General features: G+C 41.6%; 1 protein-coding gene across 1 annotated transcript in view; it reads right to left on the bottom strand.

The window, feature by feature from the left end:
- Nucleotides 1-2,161: 2,161 nt before the first annotated feature.
- LOC116041244 (CMP-N-acetylneuraminate-beta-galactosamide-alpha-2,3-sialyltransferase 1-like) overlaps nucleotides 2,162-23,697 on the bottom strand; it is a 21,873-nt gene continuing 337 nt past the window's right edge. The window contains exons 2-7 of the mRNA XM_031287131.1: nucleotides 6,576-6,843; nucleotides 5,146-5,342; nucleotides 4,776-4,955; nucleotides 3,253-3,298; nucleotides 3,038-3,157; nucleotides 2,162-2,888 (exon numbers count right to left, since the gene is read on the bottom strand). Coding sequence (XP_031142991.1) covers nucleotides 2,721-2,888; nucleotides 3,038-3,157; nucleotides 3,253-3,298; nucleotides 4,776-4,955; nucleotides 5,146-5,342; nucleotides 6,576-6,803 — 939 coding nt within the window. The 5' untranslated portion in view covers nucleotides 6,804-6,843 and the 3' untranslated portion in view covers nucleotides 2,162-2,720. The remainder of the gene's footprint in view (nucleotides 2,889-3,037; nucleotides 3,158-3,252; nucleotides 3,299-4,775; nucleotides 4,956-5,145; nucleotides 5,343-6,575; nucleotides 6,844-23,697) is intronic.

Genomic DNA, 23,697 nt, shown 5'->3' with positions numbered 1-23,697 from the left:
AAATACATTACATTACATGTCATTTAGCTGACGCTTTTATCCAAAGTGACTTACAATTGCTATATACGTCAGAGGTCGCATGCCTCTGGAGCAAGCAGGATTAAGTGTCTTGCTCAGGGACACATTGGTTGATGTATCACAGTGGGAATCAAACGCAGGTGTCCCGCACCAAAGGTATGTGTCATATCCACTGCACCATCACTATCCACCCATTAAATATGACCTCCTAATGCTGCAAATTCAGCAAATGACCATTTTCAGTTCTTTACAATCTATAAAATGTTTTGAAACTCTGTTGTGCATAATAATGTGGAACAGAGCATTTTGAGTTTTCAAAATACTGTTTTCATTGGGTGGTTTGTTCAATGAAATTCGACTTATACCGGTTTCACGGTTTCCGGTATAACGGTTGGTGACTTGAAAATTATACTGACTGTCAAAGTTCTTCAGATCATTTAACCAGAACAGGTCAATGTGGGAACTGTGCTCAACACTGCACACATCTTTGTCACATTATCTGTGCACCTTTTTATTAAGACAATACATAGAGGACCACTGAACTGAGGACATTTATTTCTAATTGAGTTTGTGTGTTGCCTAATATAAACCCTTTATCTGTGTGTGAGACTTTTTTCTGCCATCTAACTCTTGTTTCTGTGGAGGTTGAATGCACTCATTGTAGTTTGTTTGGACACAAGCTTCAAGTCAATTGAAAGTCATGCGACCCAATTTGATAATGAACTCATTTTATTGACGTAGCTTACAGGTAAATTCAAGTTTTTAACATTAAAATGCACATTGCAAAAACTAACATATGCACAAAATAATACAGTAATTAAAATACAGGATAGTGCACGAGAATATTTTTTGCAGTAATCATGTCAGTAAATGCATTTAATAATGTACAGTATACTAAAACCATTACACCAACCTTTCCTATTCAATGTAAACAGAAGACATTTTGGCACAGGTTTTTATTCATAACTTTTTAGGTTGCTTCAGTCAGGAACACTCATCATAGATTTGTTTCAACAAATGGAAGCAGCATGCTAAGCCAAAACAGGGAGCGCAATGAAGAAAACCCCCAATGGGTATACAAAAGCAGGCCCAAAGCAAGACATTGAAAACCATTTTAACCTTTAAGTCATGTAAGGACTGTGAACTAAAAAGGTGGAGGCTGGGGTAGTGGATGCAAAGCTTTGCCAGCAGCAGCAGTGAGAGAGGCAGCATTGGTGTAGCATGGATCAGTAAGAAGGGAGTCATATTTAAATGGACCCCTTTTTGAGAATGGGCTGTAAATAGTGTGTGACTGATATAATAATAAATTAATCAGAATGACTTCTGTGTCCTCTATGATATAATTGTCACCGCCAGCGCTGGGTAAACTTGATCACTCTACTTACATCAAGGATTATGCCAGAGCTTGGTTCTACTCATGCATTGAAAACTGGAAAAATTAGCCGCCCGACTAAAGGTAAGGGTTACAGGCCTAACTGGCATGTCCTCACCTTCGGCGATGGCCAGCCCGCTCTTCTTCACTCGTCAGTTGGTGCAGCTTCAAAAAGCGTTCACACTCAGTTCAGCGTGACATCATGACTTTGCGTAAACATACACGCCCCTTTCTAAAGCCAAGTGCCGTGTTATCTGTACGCATTTTGAGCTATCCGTGTGTATGTCTACACCGTGTGTGTGTCTACCATATACAGTGCGTTGCATTTTGAGCTAGCCGCGTGTATGTTTACGCCGTACGTAGCTTGCTGTCACGTGACGATTTGGAAGGTGTTCACACACCATTTTGGGATCCTACGCTATCGGTTGCCAGGGGCTACAGTGTCAGAGCGACACAGAGACGGAGCAGGAAATGCGGCTCGATGAATTAGCATCACGGCGAACGGGTTGGGTTTAGGAAAAGAAGAACGGGACAGTTGGGTTTTGGAAAACAATAACGGGATTGGATTAGGAAAAAAGGAAAGCAACGGTTGGGTTTTGGAAACGTGACACGCGGGACACAAACCCTGGTCTCCTGGGTGAAAGTCCTGTGTTGTTTGACCCATCCTCCACCCCAACCAACCTCCCTATGCGGATTTTCGGGCTTTCATACTACTCGCTACGGCGTAAATTGACACGCAATCGCAAGGTAATGTAAGTGAATGGAGGCCGAACGGCATTGATAAACACGTTAAACGATTATGCGTCTTGATAACATGCCAAAACAGTATACGAATTTGTGTGTCATACACACGTCATTTCTTGAGATTAGTCTGCTCAGTTGACAGTTCATTTGTTTGAGACTTAAAACGCAGACATAACATTAACACAAACTCGATGGGGGAAACGTCACGACAAGTCAGAAAACACAATCCTCTCCAGCAGTCTCTCACTGAGCTCTTCCACCGTAACGTGTCCCTCGAGTCTGCTTCACTTGTTGCCAATAGAAACCAACAGGTGGATTATGAAGTGACAATAATGCAATGCCTGAATTAATGGGATGTTGGCTTTATAGAGTAAATATAAACAGTGTTTTCTATCAGTCAGTAACACATGCAAATAATACCTTCAGAAGTGGCATCTGCCTTTTAAGCCCAGGAGATTTACATACACATGCAAAAACACAAAGATTGGTATCTGTCTGAACAGTGGACAAACTGCAGCTCAGGAAGCCCTTCAGGTTCTTCTACTGTTACCTACTACTAACCTTCCTTTAAATGCTGAGAGAAACATCAAAACCCTGTATAAAACCTGAGTTTCTGTTGCTCATCTAGCTCCTGGATCATTCTATACTCTGTATCTCCAGGATGTGCTCCAGTTTTTAGCTTTTTGTCCATGAGTTCTTCCCAGTAATGACTCCAGTTTCCATCACTGTCTGCTCCATAACCAAACACACTGACCTAGGAAAACAAAAGTAACCAATGTTAGAAACCATGGACGTAGTTTAGCTTAAAATCTCGCTTATTTGCATCAACTTGCTAATCATTAGTGTGTTAAAGCAACACTGGTGACATTTACAAGGAAAACGCTAACTTAAAAATTAACTTACCTCGTCACACATATGAAGGGCAAGAATCAAAGCCAGAAAGCCAGTGGAGGGGTACTTGCCCTTCTTTTCCAGCCACATGACATGAACATACCTCATAAAAGCTGGATTTAGGACCATCACCTGTTGTGAATCAGAATTCAAACTTATTTTATTGAACCATGTCCTTTGCAGCCAATACAGTTTACTGTTGAATGCATCATCAAAGAAATACTTACCAAATCCATATTAGATTTGATTTTTGATTTTACTGGTGCATATGATCTGTTGAAAATGGCGTAAAATGTCACATTTAACATCAAGTGATTGTATGGTTTTGTCAGTAAAATTATTTACAAGGCAATCCATAAAGAAAAGTAAAGCAGAGGTTATTTTTAATGTGAACGTCTTACACTATCTCAGGAGGAAGTTCTATTTCACATAGGCTATGCTTAACTCTGTAGACTTTTCAAAGAACTTGCCCTTACTATGGGCTCAAAACAGCACGCAGCGTTGATTTCGTTAATGAAAACTGTGAGGAAATATGTACGTCAACGACCTTTATTTCCATGACTAAGATGAGACGATAATAAGACGGCACCAACTTTCATTAAACACTAACTGTGAGGATATCAACATGAAATATCGTCGACACACACGCACACACTGTTTTTTGTTGTTTTGTTACACTTGGGTACTACTTAGGCAACCAAATATGATATAGCACTAAGAGAGGATTAAGTTGACCGTTAGGTTTCATTTGTTGAATGGTGTCCAAGGTATTTAAAGATTCATCAAGTAAGAAACAAAGTCAAAATTTGGGTGGTCACCCTAACTGTGACCACCCAATGTGAATCACAGATCATTCGACCCAATCAACAATAATACATCCTTGTGCATGTCAACTGTCCTGTCCAGTCCCGTCTTGTCAGTTCTGATATTGTCCCTTCTCACTTCCCTCTGTTGTCTGTCTGTCACCTTGTCGCGTTTTATGTGTTACACTCTGTACGTGGTGCTTTAATCCCCTCTGCCCTTATATGGATCCAGGGTCTCACTAAAACAGGGTGAATAGTTATGGTATGGCAACAGTAAATGCACTGAATGCAATTATAATGTAATTGTATAACTCAGTTTACAGTTCAATGAGACATACAACCAACACCATCCATGGTCCAGACCTGTAAGGTTACTGTAATGTTAACATTTCAACATTTAAATAGGTTTTTTGCAATATTTACAGTGTTACCTCATGCCAATTAAGCCATTTAAATTGAATTAAGAGAGATATTTTAAAGAATTTTGTACACATTTTATTCTCATTTTCTTTTTCCTCAATGATATTGCATGTTGCCATCGTCATGTGTTTAATGACATCTGTGCCTTTTCGTCATCGTCTCATCTTGAAAATCATCATTGAAAAAAATAATTAAATTGTTAATTTGTATTTCATATTCGTAAATCTAAATTAGCCAACCACAAACCATTCTTTTTAAAATGAACTCTTTACATTTTATCAATTAAATATGTATGTATGTATTAAGTACCCACTATAAAATGTTCATGAACAGATTTATTTTTGTTTTAATTGTGATCCCCCCTGGCATTATGTATGTTCGTGTTCTCTATGTTCTGATTGTTGTTCTGCCCGTCTTTGAATGTTGGGGAGAAAAAGAGAAAAAAACATATTTCGTCATAGTTTTCGTTTACAAGATAAACTCTGCTAGGGACAAATGATCACATAATCCATAAAAATCGGACTCACCGTCCGTGAAATCCTGTGGTGAGGGCCTTTGTGAGCCACTCAAAATCCAGTATCTTAAATGGAGCCAGCACAAGATGAGTGGTGTTATCTAAATCTACAGAACTCTCTGGATACATGACACGATGAGTTGTTCTGGTCCCAACATCTGCTTCATAGCCTTCGGTATGACCAGCGTTCATTCTAAATAGTGCAGAGGAATAAAGTTCACATATCACTGTGCTTGGCAGAAATACATCAGGGGACTGCTTGAATTTTGACTTTTATTTTCTGACATTGAGGAAACAACTTTGATGTGTGTCCCACTGAGTCAAATCATTGTGACCAAAGACAATATTAGAAGAAAACTGCTTTCTTTCGCTGGACGACTTACCTTATGATGACATCTTGGAAATCTATGAGCGGTCCATAATGTGATCTCCTCAAATTACCAGAATTCCCCACCACAGCACAAGTCCTGCAGCGGTCAGGGCTGGATTCTAGAACATCTGGACTGGGTGGGACCGTCAGAAACAGCCTGTCCACTGTTTGTCTGAAGGTACTGAAGTTGCCCTTTTCACCCTGTAAGCGCTGTCAGGCACACCAAACAAATGGATTGTTATGAACACATTGGCAGGCGCCTGGGTCAAATGACTAAGGGGGCAGGTAAAATTTGCGAGGGGGCGATTTTTTTTTCATAAAGTAGGATAAAATTAAATAATTTACCCAGGCCTTGCCCGCACTGCCGCAACAGGGTCAGCACTCGCAAATATGGCATTTCTTGAAGCAGTTAAGTTGTCCATTTTTATCTATTTTTTAAATAAAAAGTAGTATTGTTGTGATTGGTCGTAGTGTTATCCAATTGCGTGCGGTGAAATTTTCAAATGCATGCTTGGTGCTGCCCGTCGAGTTGGGCCATTTTCATTACTCGATGCCAGACCCTTAATCTTTCGGATTTGGGTCTGGATTTCCAGGCTAGCGGATCTGTAGTTCGAATGAGACACAATGAGACATTATGACAGCGGTAATGGACAACTCTGCTTCCAACCTGTATGGGGACCGAAGCGGGAAAAGTGCTTTAGTGTTGCTTTAAGAATAACATTTTTTTAAAGTTTAACTAGTGCAGTAGCTAACGTTAGAAACTGCTAACGTTACACGAGTTACGTCTAGGAACGTTAACTAGGATGTGTAGGCTATCGCTTGACTGTAACTGGGGCACCTGTCACATCAGGCTCTGAGGGCAGCTGCGCTGCGATGATACGGGTAGGTGGATGCTCCTTGTCATCAGATGAAGATTCCTCATCTGATGAAAGTGACGGATCATTGATCTCTTCACGATCCAATTCTCAATCACTCATGTCCAAATCTAGCTTGCTCTAGCTTCTGATAATGTCAATGCCGCCATGACAAAAGACATGAAAACAATTTGCATTGCTAGGCTACTGGCGGTGGTCTGAGCGCAGTGCAGCAGTTTTTTCAAGGGGTAAAGTCATAGACTTATTAATGAAGTGAGAAGACGGCTGGAGCGGTCGCTCTCTGTGACAAATATTGTCGCAGATGGTATTCCATTGTTGTTGTAGTTGAAAGCCCCCATGCGATGTAGATGCCAAGTAGAACTTGGAGTAATTGTGTTGTTGTGTTTGTACGTTTCATGGATTTATGATGTTGAAACAAGGGGGCAGAAAATACAAAATACAAAATACAGCAAAGCCCCCTTTTGCCCCCTTGTGGCACCGGGTGCGTGGTGATGGTCGTTGATTATATTTTATTCCCTGATCTGAAGTGCAGGTTGAGAGACTGTTTTCTTGCAAGTTTACAACTTACCTTCCACCAGTTGAAAGCGTCCTCTGAGAGATTGTAGTTTGCTGACAAAAATGGTTCAACAGATTTGTTGAAACGCTTCATAAACCACGGATCATCTTCAGATAAACATCGCTCACAAGCACAGGGGCTTTTGTCCTGAGGCAGGGAGCATGATGTATATCCTCTCCATGACACACAGATAGTAGTCACACACAGCAGGAAAATGAGCGCCTTCCCTTTTGAATTCATCTCGGCCGTGTGACGCTTCTGATTGGGAAACAGTTCCAATCTATAGAAAAAATATTTGGTGAAATACACAAGAGAGACTACAATCATAAATGAGGAAGAACTTGTCATATTGTTCATTTAAAGCTATAATCATAAAAGAAAATAAGGCAGTTTGGTAGCGAAAGACTCCACTTAGATAAACTCATCTTCAAGTAAATACAGCTGCCAGTCATTATGAAATAGATATCACAGTTTGCATTATTTCTCTGATGACAACTATGGGGCGTCAAATGTAAAAATTCAGATACAATTTTATAGCTGATATTTTTTTATTATTCAGCTCAGCCAATGAAAATTTCACTTTCAACATTAATATGAGTTCCCCCAGCCTGCCTATGGTCCCCCAGTGGCTAGAAATGGTGATAGGTGTAAACCGAGCCCTGGGTATCCTGCTCTGCCTTTGAGAAAATGAAAGCTCAGATGGGCCGATCTGGAATCTCCTCCTTATGACGTCATAATCCATCTTGCCCCCCCCCCCCCCCTCCTCCTCAATAACATTTAAAGCTACAGACACCATCCTAAGTAAAGCTCATTGTGGGACTGGCTCTAGTGGCTGTAATTCTGCACCAAGGCTGAATTTCGGGAAAGAGACTTCAGATACAGTATTAGGGACCACTAAGGTCTATATAAAGAGACTTCAGATACAGTATTAGGGACCACTAAGGCCTATATAAAAGAGACTTCAGATACAGTATTAGGAGACCACTAAGGTCTATATAAAAGAGACTTCAGATACAGTATTAGGGGACCACTAAGGTCTATATAAAAGAGACTTCAGATACAGTATTAGGGGACCACTAAGGCCTATATAAAAGAGACTTCAGATACAGTATTAGGGGACCACTAAGGCCTATATAAAAGAGACTTCAGATACAGTATTAGGGGACCACTAAGGCCTATATAAAAGAGACTTCAGATACAGTATTAGGGGACCACTAAGGCCTATATAAAAGCATCCAAAAAGCAGCATGTCATAGGACCTTTAAAATACAATTAGGCCTATATAAAGAAATCTCCTGCTACCTTTTACCTGCATACTCAATAACACAGGCTTTTGCCTGTCATATTGTGATTGATTATGTCGCTGTCAATCCCCTGCTCCATATCCTATCCACCAATCACAGTGTCTCTCGGATGAAAACGCCCCTTTAGTTACCCCCCTTCATCCCCCCCACTTTACAGTGCGTGCATGTGCATTAGGTAATCAGAGTGAGACTAAAATGGACAGATTTGTTATTAAAAAAGCAAAACCTAATTAAAGCTGCAAGCAGCGATGGACGGACCCTCGTGCCTCTGCGCGCGTTGGGGTTACCCAATTACTGCAATTCGTCAACAATGAAAAGGGAACTCCCTACCGAGTTCAACGATACAATGAAACAAGACTCTACGTCATACGGTTCATTAGCTGTGAAAAGGGGGCGTGGCTAAAGCATAGGGGGCGGGTCAAACCATCACCAATTAAAAATGAAGACTCTGCTGAGTTCAATGATACCTCACATAAGACTCTATCATAAACGGGTCACCATTTATGAAAGGGGGCGTGGCTTAAGCATAAGGGGGCGGGCCAAACCATCACCAATGAAGAAGGAAGTCTTTGCTGAGTTCAATGATACCTCATACAAAGGTCTACATCAAACGGATCATTAGTTATAAAAGGGGGAGTGGCTAAAGCTTAGGGGGCGGGTCAAACCATGACCAATGATAAAAGGAAGTCTGCTGAGTTCATTGATACCTCATATAAGACTCTACCATAAACAGGTGACCAATTACGAAAGGGGGCGTGGCTAAGCACAGAGGGGCGTGCCAAACAATCACTAATGAATAAGGAACTCTCTGCTGAGTTCAATGATACCTCACACAAGGGTATACCTTAAACGGTTCAAATGTTGAGAAATGGGGCGTGGCTTAAGCATAGGGGGCGGGCCAAACCATCATCAATGAAAAAGCAACTCTACTGAGTTCAATGACACCTCACACAATACTCTACATTAAACGGTTCAAATGTATATTTAAATCCTTTGAGGATTTGAAAAAATCAGGCCACTTCCATATGTGGTCCTGAATCAGACCCAGATCAGATTTTTTTCAATGCGGCCGCAGTGTGAACAACCAAGGCGGATTTGATGCGACTTTTACCTCAATAACCCTTGCTGCGCCCTCTCTCCCAGCGGGGAGGGACGGGGCCCCCTGCTCCCGGTGCAGCTGTCAACCGGGGCAGACTGTCCTCAGTGTGCTGCGCGTCGCCAGGGCGGGGATCGGCTCACGTAAAAAAGGCAATGTCGGCAACCCACCCAAGCCGTCTTGAAACACGGACAAAGGAGTTTAACGCACACACGAGTCAGACGGTCGCCCCGTGGCGCAATGAAAGCGAGGGCCGGCGCGCACCGGCTGAGGTTGGATCCCAGTCCCTCGGGGACGTGCGTGCGAGGGCGAAGCCAGAGGAAACTCTGGTGGAGGCCCGTAGCGGTCCTGACGTGCAAATCGGTCATCCAGTCACACAGACCTCTATAGTGAATTTGCAGCTATAACTCCACAAAAGACCAAAATAGCCAATTTGGCTCTCTTTCTCTTCATTCTTCTCCTCCTCAGCACCTGCTCATTAATGTTATGGCTGCCATTACACAAACATTTTGAAATAAAATCGAAAATGCTTACTTCTGCCATAACCTCCCTAACTTTAGTGCAAAAGCGTGCTGCGTCTGATGTCATTGTTATTGTTCTTTCGCGCATGCGGGTCATTTCAAAACTGCAAACAGTTCACACTGGAATCTGATAGAGAGTATAAGTGGTGAGCTTCTTTCACTCAAATATGCGAGTTTGATTGATGACAGCCAGGTCAAGAGGTCACGACCTGTCAAAATTTTGATTGATGTTCGACAGGTGTTTCTGACGCAATCCTTCCGGAACCTTCTAGAAAGAGGGCGTGCCTCAGACCGGATGTTTCCTGGGAGGAGTCCGGAAACTGCATATTAATGCATCGAGACAGGAAATTGCGTGTTTTTAAATGAGCCAATGGGCGTGATACGGGAAATTGCATTTTTTAAAAATGAGCCAGTGAGAGAAGAGGGGTGGATCAACAAGTAGTATGGTTCAAGGATAAAAAGGGTGTCTTTTCTGGTCTAAAACATAGAAAGACGACCTTTCATTCTACTCACCATGAATGTAAACTTCAATAGCGCTGCTTCAGAGATGTCTGACGAAGAAGTTGACTCTCCACTGAGTCCGTATCAAGGAGATGTCTCCGGCAGGTGGTCCTCTTCGCTGATCTGTGAGACTCCGATAACGGTGTTCCAAGACGCTCTTACAGCACCCGGAGCTCCAAAGAAATGCACGTTGTATCTGTGTCGTAGCCAGTTACCCCCGACTGAATCTCTGCACGAGGAATGGTCTCTACAGTCGAGTGGTATGTGTGGAGACTGGGGCTATGTCTTCAAGTACGAAGAAGGTGAACTCTGCTTTTATCAGCTGAAGGAAGGGGAGAAATTATCTCCTTCAACCGTCATGGTGAAAATGACCTTTGATGACTGGGGTGTGATGAAGACGTTGCTACAATTTGGTACTTCTCAGAGTAACGCCAATAAGGAAAATGAGGGTGTGGCTGGAGCGACCCGAGATAAAGAGACTCAAACGGTTATGGTAGAATGTAAGGAGGAGGAGACGGCTGTAAACATTTGTAGCAATGATGAAGAGAATAACGAGACGGAGTCTCCTAGATCATCCAATTACCCCAGCGATAGCGACTTGGCTAAGATGAACATCGTCTTGGGATCGTCATGGCCGTCTGTTACCACAACCTCAGGCCGATGGTGGTTCCAGGCCCTTCTGCTATCCAGGGATTTGGAAGAAAAGAGAGCCTGCGACTTGTTTGTTTTGCAAAGATTTAATCCAGACTGCGGTTTATTCCGAACCGTGCTAGTCTTACCAGCGCTGGAATGGGTGGAGCGGATGATGGAGATGGGGGATAGGGTTACCAGTCTCTTCCTTAGCAGCCGCGGATGGAAAAATACCCTGGTTGTGAAAAAAACTCTAAACTTTTGAACTTTACCACGCCTCCTTTCCGGAACTTTCCCGACCCCACTTCCTTTCCAGAACTTTCCCGACCCCACTTCCTTTCCAGAATTTTCCTAACCACACCCCCTTACGATACTATAAAGACTGAAGCAGACTGCTTTACAATGTACAAGATGTTCAACGGCGAGCAGAAGAAAATCGCAACGATGTCCAGCTCAACAACAACAACAACAGCAAAGAGATCCCCTACCCTATGGATGAGGACCCTTACCCCGCGGGTACTCTTCGCCTCCTCAGAGGCGGTCGGTCAAAACATGGTCTGTCCGCCTCCCTCTCCCGAGACAGCGACTCAGGACTACACGGGTGTGTGTGACTCTAACGAGGATGAGGCCACTCAGGACTACACTAATGAGGCCGGGACAGTCGCTACAACTCCGGATGAGGGAATCCCCGATTCATCGGAGGAGGAGGAGGAAAGCGTTGATTCGTCAGATGAAAACCCTGGTTCTTCAGAAGATGAAATGGAGTCAGAAATCCCGGATGAGCAGGACGAGGAAGGCGGTCAGGAGGAGAGTCCTGAAAGTCCTCCAAACGCTCAGGAGGAGAGCCCTCCTCCTCCTTGCCAGGAGGATGAGGTAGACGGTTGGGGTTCTTCTCTCATCATCGACACCATCAAATCGGCGGTTTTTCATCTTCTCAATCTAATTATTCACGACGACAGACGCTCTGAGTGCTATGGCTGTAAGGTCGACCATCCTAGCCAACGGGAGCACGCATGTCTGGAAGTACTTGAGGACGACTTTTACGAGCGCCGCTTTTACCACCTGATGAGAAGACTCATCACACCTCGCTTTATTCCTGCTATTCAGAGTCTGTTACTTGCCCGCAACATCAAAACAGAGGATTTCAGAGTCCGTGTAGTCGCAGAGACGCTACTCCATGAACTGAAATTAGCAAAGAAAATCTTTGACCCCATCACGGACATGTACGATAATTTGATTGGGCAAGATTCTGTGAAAATCTTTCAACTGCGGTTGGTCACAGAGCGTTTCAAGGACTCGTAAGGGCTATATGTTCCCTGCTTTATGAAGAAAACAAAACAGAAAAGCCCAAAAAAAAAAAAAAAAAGTAATGTAAGTGTTATGTAACCTGTTTTAAGAATTGTATTTTTCTTTTGAACAGAAAAACAATGTTTTTTTAAACGAGTGATTTCTACTTTTTAATATAACCTGTTTTAAGAATTGTATTTTTCTTTTGAACAGAAAAAACAATGTTTTTTAAACGAGTGATTTCTACTTTTTAATATAACCTGTTTTAAGAATTGTATTTTCTTTTGAACAGAAAAACAATGTTTTTTAAACGAGTGAAATCTACTTTTTAATATAACCTGTTTTAAGAATTGTATTTTTCCGTCCTTTGAAAATAAAGAATAGAAAAAAAAATAAAATGAATAAAGAGTCATTCTTGCTCATGCGTTGTGTTAGAAAACATTAGAGAGCTCAGAGGAAAGGATGGCGGAGAAACGGGTGATGGAAAAAGTGTATTACGACCCTTTACATCCTGCTAGCTTTGGAGGAGTACAACGACTCCGTCAGGGTGTACAGGACGAAACTGGTGAAAAACTCAGTGTTCAGAAAGTTAAAGATTTTTTATCCGAACAAGATGCTTATACATTACATAAACCAGCCCGAGTACATTTCAAGAGAAATAGAGTGTTTGTTACTAAACCTTTAAACCAATTTCAAGCCGACCTCTGTGACATGCAGGCCTTGGCAGCGCATAATGATGGGTTTAATTATTTACTGACCGTCATAGACGTATTTTCGAAAAAAGCGTATGTGCGTCCCTTGAAGAGGAAGACGGCTGGTGAGGTTGTAAAAGCGTTTGAATCAGTGTTTCGAGAGAGTTTAATACCCGCCAAGCTACAAACTGACGCAGGCAAAGAATTTTTCAACAAGAAATTTGAGACTCTCATGAAGAAATATGGTATCAATCACTTTAGAACTGCCAGTGACTTAAAGGCATCGGTCATTGAGAGATATAACCGTACCCTGAAATCTCGCATGTTTAAATATTTTACGGCTCGCAACACCAAACGTTACTTGGACGTCTTACCAGACCTGGTAGATAGTTATAATAACAGTTATCACAGCTCTATAAAAATGACACCAATGGCTGTAACACCCGAGAACGCCGATCAGGTGTTTCGCAACCTGTACGGTACCTTCTCCTCGCGTCACAGGAATAAAATAAAGATGACGTTTAAGAAGGGGGATCTGGTACGTTTATCCAAGGTGAGAGGCGTGTTTGATAAAAAATATGAACAGAGTTTTACGGACGAAGTCTTTACAGTGACGGATCGTATCCCTCGTACACCCCCCGTATACAAATTAGAAGACTACGACGGCGAACCTATCGAGGGTTCATTTTATGAAGCGGAGCTGCAAAAAGTAAAAATGGCCGCAAACAAAATGTTTCAAGTGGAGAAAATCTTAAAACGACGTAACGTCAAGGGTGAAAAACAAGTTTTCGTGCAATGGAAAAACTGGCCAGAGAAGTTTAACAGTTGGGTTAAATTGTCTGATGTGGTCAGTATATAAAAAGTCTGTGCACAAAGGCCAATCCATCACTCGATTTCAAAAGAGAATCATGGAACACACAACCGCCGAGGGTTTTTACGTGACCCTGCCTTCCAACGCCAGTAAGGAAGTATTTAAAAGTAATACCAGCAGTTGTTATACAATCGATTTGGCTAAACCGATTGAACTGAGCGGTGAATGGGTGGTGGGTCTATGCGAAATCATATATCCTCGTACGTGGTACAATTTACCCGCAGACTCGAGCTATTTTGAACTGAACCGTGTGACGGACGAACCTCAACCGCTGGTGATTGTGAAATTCAATCGCGGCGCTTACTATAATCGACCAAAAGATCTCCTGGAATACTTGACCCCGGCGCTCAAAAAGCACGATCCCTCTTTTGATGCTTCTTTCAACAGCGCAACCAAATGCGTCGACTTCAAAGGCGATGGTCTTTACAAAATACGAACCTATCCCCCGCTGGCTTACATGTTAGGATTAAAACCCGCCGAATGGTGGACGCTCTCCAAGAGACCGTCTACCTATCCTTGTGATTTAAACGCGGGAGTATATAACCTTTTTGTATACACCGACATTATTCAGTATCAAGCGGTCGGCGACAGCTACTCACCGCTGCTCTGTGTGGTGAATGTGAAAGGTGACTTTGGAGACGTGACTAGCATCAGATACAATACGATACATTATATACCTTTGTCTAAAAATTACATCAAAAACATACGCATAGAAATTAAAACCGATCGCAACAGGAACATAGACTTTGTTTTTGGAAAGACAATTGTGAAATTACACTTTAAACCCGTCCAACGCTCTTTGTAAGTTCCCGGTAAGATGATACATATCAAAGAAGACCCTCGGCGCTTTGTAGCGTACTATGAAGGTCAAGTAGGTGGAGCTTTACCCGGTTTTTACGGAGCCCCGGTAATGTACGGGAGAGGCATAGGCTCTATCTTTTCTAAATTGTTCAGGTTCGTATCCCCTCTGCTGAAAAAAGGTTTCGCTGTGGCAAAACCGCATCTTAAAACAGCCGCTACAAACATTGCTGCGGACGCTGTCAAAGGAGTGATGGGAAAACTGACCGAGCATAAGAATCAAGAAGGTTCGGGAGGTATTTTGGTCTTGTCCCGTAGAACAAGGAAACGCCCACCAGGTGAGCGTGTTGTTTCCTCAGCATTTAAAAAACGTGCGGCGGCTAAGAAGAGCAAATCAGTCAAGAGACGCGCACCCAAGAGGAGGAAGTCTGCTCAGAGCTCTGACATATTTTAGCGCTGTACACAATGGCTCTTTTACATCAGAAATCAGCCGAGTGCACCCTGGCGGAACTGGATCTCTTTTCAGCTCCCATGACTCAACTATCTGTAGAAGATAAAAAATATCAAGAATACCAACCTCTCTCTGCACTGAGCGACAACTCTCCGATTGAATTCTTTATACCCGGAGATGGTGAAAAGTATTTGGACTTGAACGATACGTTGCTGCACCTCCGAGTTAAAATCACAGAGAAGGATGGGACGGACATCCCAGCAGATACAGCGGTGGGGCTCATCAATTATCCTCTCAATACAATTTTTAGCCAATGCGACGTTATTCTGGGCGATAGATTGATTTCACAATCCAGCGCCACTCATCCTTACAGAGCCATGATAGAAACCTTACTCAACTTTTCAGAGGACACATTAAAGAGTCAATTTAGCGCCGGCCTGTTTTACAAAGACACTCCGGGGTCAATGGATTCTATCACATTGGCTAACGGACCGAACAAAGGATTAGTCCAGAGAGCGCAATTCAGCGCAGAATCTGGGGAAGTTGACTTACTAGGACCTCTCCACAGCGACATTTTTTTCTGCGAGCGTCAGCTGTTAAACTCTGTCGATTTGAGAATCAAACTTATTCGTTGCAATGATGCGTTTTGCCTTATGGGGGCTCGTGACTCAGAGTTCACCCTGAAGATATTATCAGCCTCCCTGTTTGTTAAAAAGGTCACCGTTTCCCCTGCTGTACGCCTGGGTCACGCAGCCGCCCTGATGAAAGGAAATGCACTCTATCCGCTCTCGCGTGTCAGTGTGAAAACGTACTCTATCCCTGAAAATTCCAGGATATGTAACCAGGAAAATCTCTTTCTGGGTGCTATGCCACGCTATTTAGCTTTAGCCATGGTACACCACGATGCTTTTGTAGGAAGACGGGACCTGTCACCGTTTAATTTCAAACATAATGATGTGGAATATTTGGCTTTGTGTCAGGACGGCAGACAGGTACCTGCTAAAGCCTTTCAGCCCCGTTTCAATACCGGAAATTCAGTCAGAGAATTTTACAATATGTTTACTGCCACAGGACGACATCTTAAGGATTTACCTCTTAGCATCAACCGCAGCGATTTTAACCAAGGTTATTCTCTGTTTGTCTTCAATCTTGGGGCGACCGAAGACAGCGACGCCTTATCTCCCATTTCCAACGGAAATTTGCGTTTGGAAATGAGATTTAGGGTACCGCTGCCTTACACTACAACACTTATAGTATACGCATGCTACGATTCCATTCTGGAGATCAACGCTAAAAGACAGGTGCTGGTGGATTATTATTAAAAAGATGGATAATCATCAACTAGAACGACTGTTGCATCATCTTATGGGTCATTTATTTCACGGAGTGTGGGCTTCTGATCAACTACCCTCGCTGAGTCATACCTACCGTCTACCTGCTTACTTTATCGTCAACACTCACCCATCCCACATGCCCGGGGAACATTGGCTTGGATTGACGTTGGAAGAGGACGGCGGAGCGACCTTTTTCGACTCGTACGGATTCCCGCCTGATTTTGCTCATTACCCCTCGAGCATTCTACAGTTTCTGGAAAACCGTTCAAAGAATATACAGTACCACGACCGTCAACTTCAGCACCCGCTGTCTACCGTATGTGGCCAGCATTGTGTTTTTTATCTCTGCCATCGGGCCTGCGGCTTATCATATAAAGAAATGTTGACTCTGTATTACGATGATGTCTGTATTGTGTGAAGATTTTCACCACCTCAGGATGATCAGATGCCTGAAATATGACGTCGTCTAGTATGACCAGATGTGATTGTTCAGGAGGAAACATACTTGCATCTTCAAAAGAATCAGGTAGACCTTGGACAAACTTGATTTTTTTATTCATTTTCTTCATTTCGTCATACATGGGTTGATAACTTGTATAAATCCAAACAATATTTTGAGGTACAATATCCATCACACGTTCACATTTTTCCAGTACAGATTTCAGAAAATACGTCTTGCCACATCCACTGGGGCCAACTATCAGACACGAAAATGGACCCTTTAACCTCGGATCAAAATCAACCTCTTCCATCATGCGTCGTTAGTAACCAAAAGGTAGAGTTGTACCGTCAGGACATAACCTCCTCTTGTCATAAATGACTCTAAATTTTTTCCGGAATGACGCGTTTTTCAACAGAAACCCTTTTTTATCGCGTTTAATATTCTGTTGAGGTGTCTCAAGGGACATTTCTTTAGAACCCCTGAGATAGCCCTCCACCAACTCTGACACACTATCAAAGTTGATTTGTTCGCAGCACTCACGAGTTTGCGTTATGCCTTTCACCTTCATAACCACTTTTTTCTGATTTTTGGTCTGGTAGGCATAGCTCTTTGGTCCCGCTGCTACAAATTCCTGAATTGTGTCCCCGTCCAACTCATCGGTAAGATCCCCGAGAAGATTACCCAGCTCCAGAGGGGCCTCGCCCTCTTTTGTCACATATATCAGACTGTCTGTATCTGTATACAGAACGTTCTGCTGCAACTTTTCTAAATAACTGTACAGTTTTAGACGCCCATAAGCTGTAGTAAACGCCGCAATGAAAATGTTATTGGTTCGCCCGGGAGGTACGCCGGTACGTTCATTGTGAGTCCACTGAATCAATGCAATATCATCCTCGCTGTTGTTTGTCGGTAAGAACGACACGTGTCTTAGATTTTTGTCTAGGCGATTTGACGAAAATCTTTTAGTTCTTTGTACTCATTGCTTAAGGAATTTTTTAACTCAGCAAACAATTTGTATATTTCACTTAAGTCAGCCATGCTGCTTGCGCCCCCGGCAATTTGTTTGTTTGCCATTTTCTTCTTTGGCTAATACTTATTAGTCTCCTTATGCGTTATAACTCGTTCATAACTAGTTTTTGTTGCCTGGCATATTTTCCTCTTTAGATGTAGGATAAACAAAGTACAAAATTACTTTTGGGGGTAGGAATAAGCGAGCTCAATCAAGCTGTTGCCATATCACCGGAATCGGAAGCACCACCTCCAAAATAATCAATTCTTGTTTTTCCAGTATGTACATACATTACTAAAAAAAAAAAAAAAAAAAATCTATCTATTGACGCAAACAGATGATTTTCATTCCTTCTTGTTTACCTAAAAAACGAGTATGTTATAAAATAAAATGAATTAAGGTGAAATATTTTTTCTTTAAAGAAAAAATTGATTTGTGTGAAATCAGTCAAATTATCCCAACTGTAAATATTAAAAGTTTCTAGTTTCTGTATTGGTGTTTGGTGCTAGTGTTTTTACTTTCAGTATGTTCTGAGTGCCGGTGTGTGTTGTCTAAATGAAGATTGTTCATAGTGTTTGGCTGCACTGGTGTTTAAATCCATTCATATATTTTCTTGTTCTTGTTTAATAAGCGGTACTTTGCATTTGTAATTGGATAGATATACCCTACAATTTTCCTTATAAAAGTGAGAGAAGAATTGCTACATTTACAGCTTAACAAGGTTAACACAGGGCTAACAAATAAAACCAAAGTGTGTATATAGTGAGATGAAAGGCTACAGTGGGACATGTGGCTTTTACCCCTCAATGCTTTTTAGCTTGAGTGGTTCTGGTTGTGTTTGGAAATTATTTTCCTACGGACATTTAATCTAATGACAAATGATAACTACTAAGCGAGAACGTATGTGGACATAAATGTATAGCTGTTGACATGCCACTGATGTCTTTGTGTGTGTGTGTGTGTGTGTGTGTGTGTGTGTCTGTGTGTGTGTGTGTGTGTGTGTGTGTGTGTGTGTGTGTGTGTGTATGTTCAACAGAGCAGAGGTTAGCCTAGAGGCCCCTTGCTATGGCTCGCGTTTTCATGCAGCATATATGATATGATACTATTTCTAAAAGATAATAAGATAAAGCTGGTTAAAACGTAGTTGTTACGCATTAATGTCAAGTTGTACATAGCATAAAGGTGTTTAGGTAAAGACTGAGCTGACTACTCAATATAGGAGAGAGATAATCATTGCAGTAATTTGTATTATACATCCTTGCAACTGACTAATGTTGCATAATTAACTGTTAATTTGTTTCTTGTATTAAGTACTTAAGACTAAAAAATGAGACTAGGAAACAGAAAAACAGAAAATAAAACACCATACATGTATGTAGAGCAGAGGTTGACCTTTGAACTTAGTTGCAGCAACTGTTACCTATAGGCGTCATCCTCTGGCTCGCATGACAGCTGCTCGTTTCATACAGCAGAACTGATGCTTATGAATCTGGGCCTGTTAAGAATGCAAACCACCGTCTACACTTGTGTAAAATAAACAGTGAAAGCTAGACAACCCGTCCGCTGGCTCTATATCACTCTGGCAGCATGTGACAGAAGGGAAAGTTGCCTGTTGCATTGGGCATTCCATCAACAACTGGTTGGTAATTTTATCGAATGTCAGTCAACTTAAGCTACCCAGGTCTGAATTATATAGCACTAAAACTAGAATCAGCAGTTTGTCTCCTAACTATTTGAACATTTCGCATAAAGTAGTAGTATGGGGCTTTTATTTAAAGTTACATTAATGTCAAGTTGTACAAAGCATAAAGGTGTTTAGGTAAAGACTTACCTGACTACTCAATATAAGGGAGAGATAATCATTGCAGTAATTTGTATTATACCTCCTTGCAACTAACTGATGTTGTTAATTTGTTTCTTGTATTAAGTACTTAAGACTAAAAAATGGGCCAAGGAAACAGAAAAACAGAAAATAAAACTGTGTGTGTGTGTGTGTGTGTGTGTGTGTGTGTGTGTGTGTGTGTGTAAGCGCTGCAGAGCTGAGGTCGACCTTTGACCTTAGCTGACAACTGCATGCTAGAGGCCCTTGCTCTGTCAAAGGGAGAGACTAGTCTACTCCAAGAGAGATCTTCCAACATTGATAGATGTTGTAGATATAAAAAAGACAGAACATTGTATAACAATAATAGAAATACAAAGTCGAACAATATCACATTTGGATATACGAATTCGTAAATAAAATAGCAGTTTGCTTAGAGGGCCAAGCTTCCTATATCTTTTTCTTTTTTAACTATCTCTTATAGTTTTCTTAAATCCTCTCTTTTCTAGTAAATAACAGGAACCTTGTTTGAGTCAGAGTTTTGATGTAATCATAGTTGCCGTTCCAACACCCTTCAGGGTCTTTTCAGTGATACTTTTACAGGATAAAAAACTGTGGTCTTAAATTCTTAGTTTCTGCTCTTAAGTGATATATCATTTGTCGGTCATTCAAATGCATACATACATAGTTGTCAGTTGCATATTGTGTTGTATAATTAATTATTATAAATAATTGAGCTCAGGTTGAAATGCAGATAACATGAGACCAGAGTAAAATGCAAGGTAGTACTACTTACTTTTAACGTTGGTGTTTTACAAAGAAACAAATTTGGGTCGGGGTGCAAAGTTGAATCTCATCTTACTTTTTTTTTTTTTTTTTTTCTTTTCTTTTTTAACACTGATCACATAAGGTTTAAAAATGTTTGTAATGTTTTTAATATAATTAGCTAAACTACTTGCTGCTATGTTATCTTTTTTAAATCGGCATCTTTCACCACATTAAACACAAACAATCTTTTAAACGTATGTGGTTATGCTAGTTACATTAAAATGATACAAAATAAGTTTTGTATTCACAAGTTAAAATTCATGTTGAACATACCATATCTTGTCTGTGAGACTTAAATTTTGACAACGTGTTAATTCTGAATTGGGAAATTACGACGCAATGTCGCTAAAACATAAATGCATCTGATGAAGTCATATAACTTCAAGGTACTACTTACTTTTAACGTTGGCGTTTTACAAAGAAATAAATTGGGTTCAGGGTGCAAAGTTGAATCTTATCTTACATTTTTACAGCTATTATAAGCATTGTGTACATCAAGGAGAATAAAATATAATTTTAACAGCTGTATTAATACAAAAATGTCACAAGCACATATTTTTTAACGTTTGTGTATTTAATACAAGCTTAACTATTTGCTACTACGTTATCTTTTTTAAATTGACATCTTTCACCACATCAAACACAACCAATCTTTTAAGTCAATGTCAATGTTTGTCATTGTGAATTGTCAATCACTACAAATCTGTTTTGCTAGTTACATTAAAATGATACAAAATAAGTTTTGTATTCACAAGTTAAAATTCATATGCATGTGTGGGCGAACATTAGTGGTTCACATGCACAAGTGGCAACATGACAACATGTACTGTGTCTGTGTGCGTGTGTGTGTGTGTGTGTGTGTGTGTGTGTGTGTGTGTGTGTGTGTGAGAGAGAGAGAGAGGGAGGGGTGAACAGAGAGAGAGGAAGTGAGGGGCGAGTGTGTGTGTGTGTGTGTGTGTGTGTGTGTGTGTGTGTGTGTGTGTGTGTGTGTGTGTATGTCTGTTTTTCGTGTCTGTTTGTGTGTGGGTGGGTGTGTGTGTGTGTGTGTGTGTGTGTGTGTGTGTGTGTTTCATGTGTATAATGGTACACAAGTACAAGAAAGTTGTAGGAGTGTGTGTATCTTTCCCATTAATTTCCTACATTTTGACCGTAAACAAAAAAAAGTGTGACTAAGTTGAATAAATCACTCAACATGCAAAGAAAGTAATCTTATGTATGTTAAGTGTTCAAATGCCATGTGTGATTTTGTGTGATCTGATGAAAAATACCACATTTATGGTACAGTGAATGTTGATGTGAAATGTTTTTTTTTGACTTCTCACTGGTTAGCTCATTTGAACTGAAAACGTAATTTCCGGTAGAGTGTTTGGGCATGGGGACAAATAGGTGTGGAGGGAAAAGGGGAGTGAACACAGATCCCCGGGCCAGAACGATGCAGGCACAGCCAGATGAGTACGGAGCAGCGGAGGACGCAGGAGGGCAGAGGACAGTGTGTGTGTGTGTGTGTGTGTGTGTGTGTGTGTGTGTGTGTGTGTGTGTGTGTGTGTGTGTGTGTGTGTTACTGTATGCTCATCAGAGCAGAGGTTGACCCCTGACCCAGTAGACACAGAAACAGTTGCCCCTGAAATAAGACGCTTTCCTCCGGCTCGCGGGAGACAGCTGCTTTTGGTGAGCACTCAGTTTATACAGAAAGAGCTGCAGAAACAAGTCCTTAATAATTTCTCCTTTGCAATATTGTAATATTGTAATGTACTTGGAGCAGCAGAGGACACTGGGAACCAAAAATACGAACCAGAGCGATGCATGCACAGATTTTCTACAAAATGTAAAACCTAATTTGACCCATGTTATTAGTTATTAAGATGCTCCATTTCATATAATGATAACACGCTTTGTTGGACCAAGTATGACAATGTAACCGTTGGACAATATTTTTGTGGGATGTCAGCTTAAATAGTTTAATAGCTTTAATATTTTTTGTTTGCGTTCATTCCTATATTATTAAAAGACATTGAATGCATTAACAATCGGATTTAACAATCTTAAACATAAACTAATAGTATAACAAATACTGATAAAGATATTTAACTCATTCAAAACCATCATCTACGTATTTCCTGTCACCCTCATTTCTCATTGGCTCATTTGAAAAACGCATTTCCTGGCTCGATGCATTAATATGCAGTTTCCGGACTCCTCCTCGGTCTGAGGCACGCCCTCTTTCTAGAAGGTTCCGGAAGGATTGCGTCAGAAACACCTGTCGAACATCAATCAAAATTTTGACAGGTCGTGACCTCTTGACCTGGCTGTCATCAATCAAACTCGCATATTTGAGTGAAAGAAGCTCACCACTTATACTCTCTTCTGATATAGGCCACATTTTAAAAGGTAATGTGAACAGCCTAACAAAAAATCGTATTTGAGCAAAAAATCTGAATTAGGCATTAAGACTTGCGGTGTGAACGTAGACTTAGGGCGTTTTCACACCTGAAAGTCCGAACCAAGGTCCGGACCAGTGTTCATGTTTTTGTTACATTTGATCCATTAAGTTTTGGTTTCACACTGCAGTTATGCAAGCGCACTAAAGATCTAAACGTGACAAAACTACGTCCTGCCGTCATGACTACGTCTCCAGATACTGATAATTGACTGATTTGTAGACGGGCTTCCCCGTCCTCTCTTATCCTCTCTCTGGGTCTGAGTTTTTTCAACTGACTGCAGCTCTCCCCCACTGACCGCTGCTCTCCCCTACTGCAACCCAATATCACGCCTAAGCGTGCAATACACCCGCTGGTCCACTGGGTTTGGCGTGTCAGTGTCACGGTTTACCTCGGGTTGCCTACTGACCGCTGCTCTCCCCCACTGACCGCTGCTCTCCCCCACTGACCGCTGCTCTCCCCCACTGACCGCTGCTCTCCCCTACTGCCGCGGCTCTTTTTGTTTTGTTGAGAAGCAAGATACGGGAACTTTCTTTCTGGAGCATTTATTCAGAGACATTACTGAAACCTACACTGTACATTTACTACCACTTAACAAATAAACTGCTGATGTATTCTCAGCTCTGATAGCTGACAGCTGTCTGCTCTGAGCGCATTCACCGTCACACACTCTCTCATGTAGCCTAGGCTACACACTAAGCACCGAGCTATTCCTTAAAGGAGCTTCCCCGGTCTTGTAACACAAGGAGAGCCTGCCAGAGCTTCTTGTATTTGGTCCGAAAGTCCGAACCATCCAAAAAATGCTTTCACACTATAAAGAACTGGACCATGGTTCAGTTTGGTCCGGACCGAGACCACCTCTTTTTATTGGACCAAAATGTGGTCTTTTGATACGGACCGTGGTCCAGGGGAGGTTTCACACCTCTAATTTTGGTTCGGATCAAACTGAAAAGTCCGAAAGTCCGGACCAAATGAGGTATGTGTGAAAACGCCCTTAGTCTCGTTTGCTGTTACAGGTCATTTATGATCATCAGCTGGAAAATGACAGTTTCAGAAACATTTTAAAAGTTACATATAGTCACTTTAACTTTTTTATTTTGCTTTCACAACATG

Source organism: Sander lucioperca, chromosome 16, assembly GCF_008315115.2.
Source record: "Sander lucioperca isolate FBNREF2018 chromosome 16, SLUC_FBN_1.2, whole genome shotgun sequence".
Lineage (NCBI taxonomy): Eukaryota > Metazoa > Chordata > Actinopteri > Perciformes > Percidae > Sander > Sander lucioperca.
Note: the sequence above shows the minus strand (reverse complement) of the source record. Positions and strands in the feature narration are given on the sequence as shown.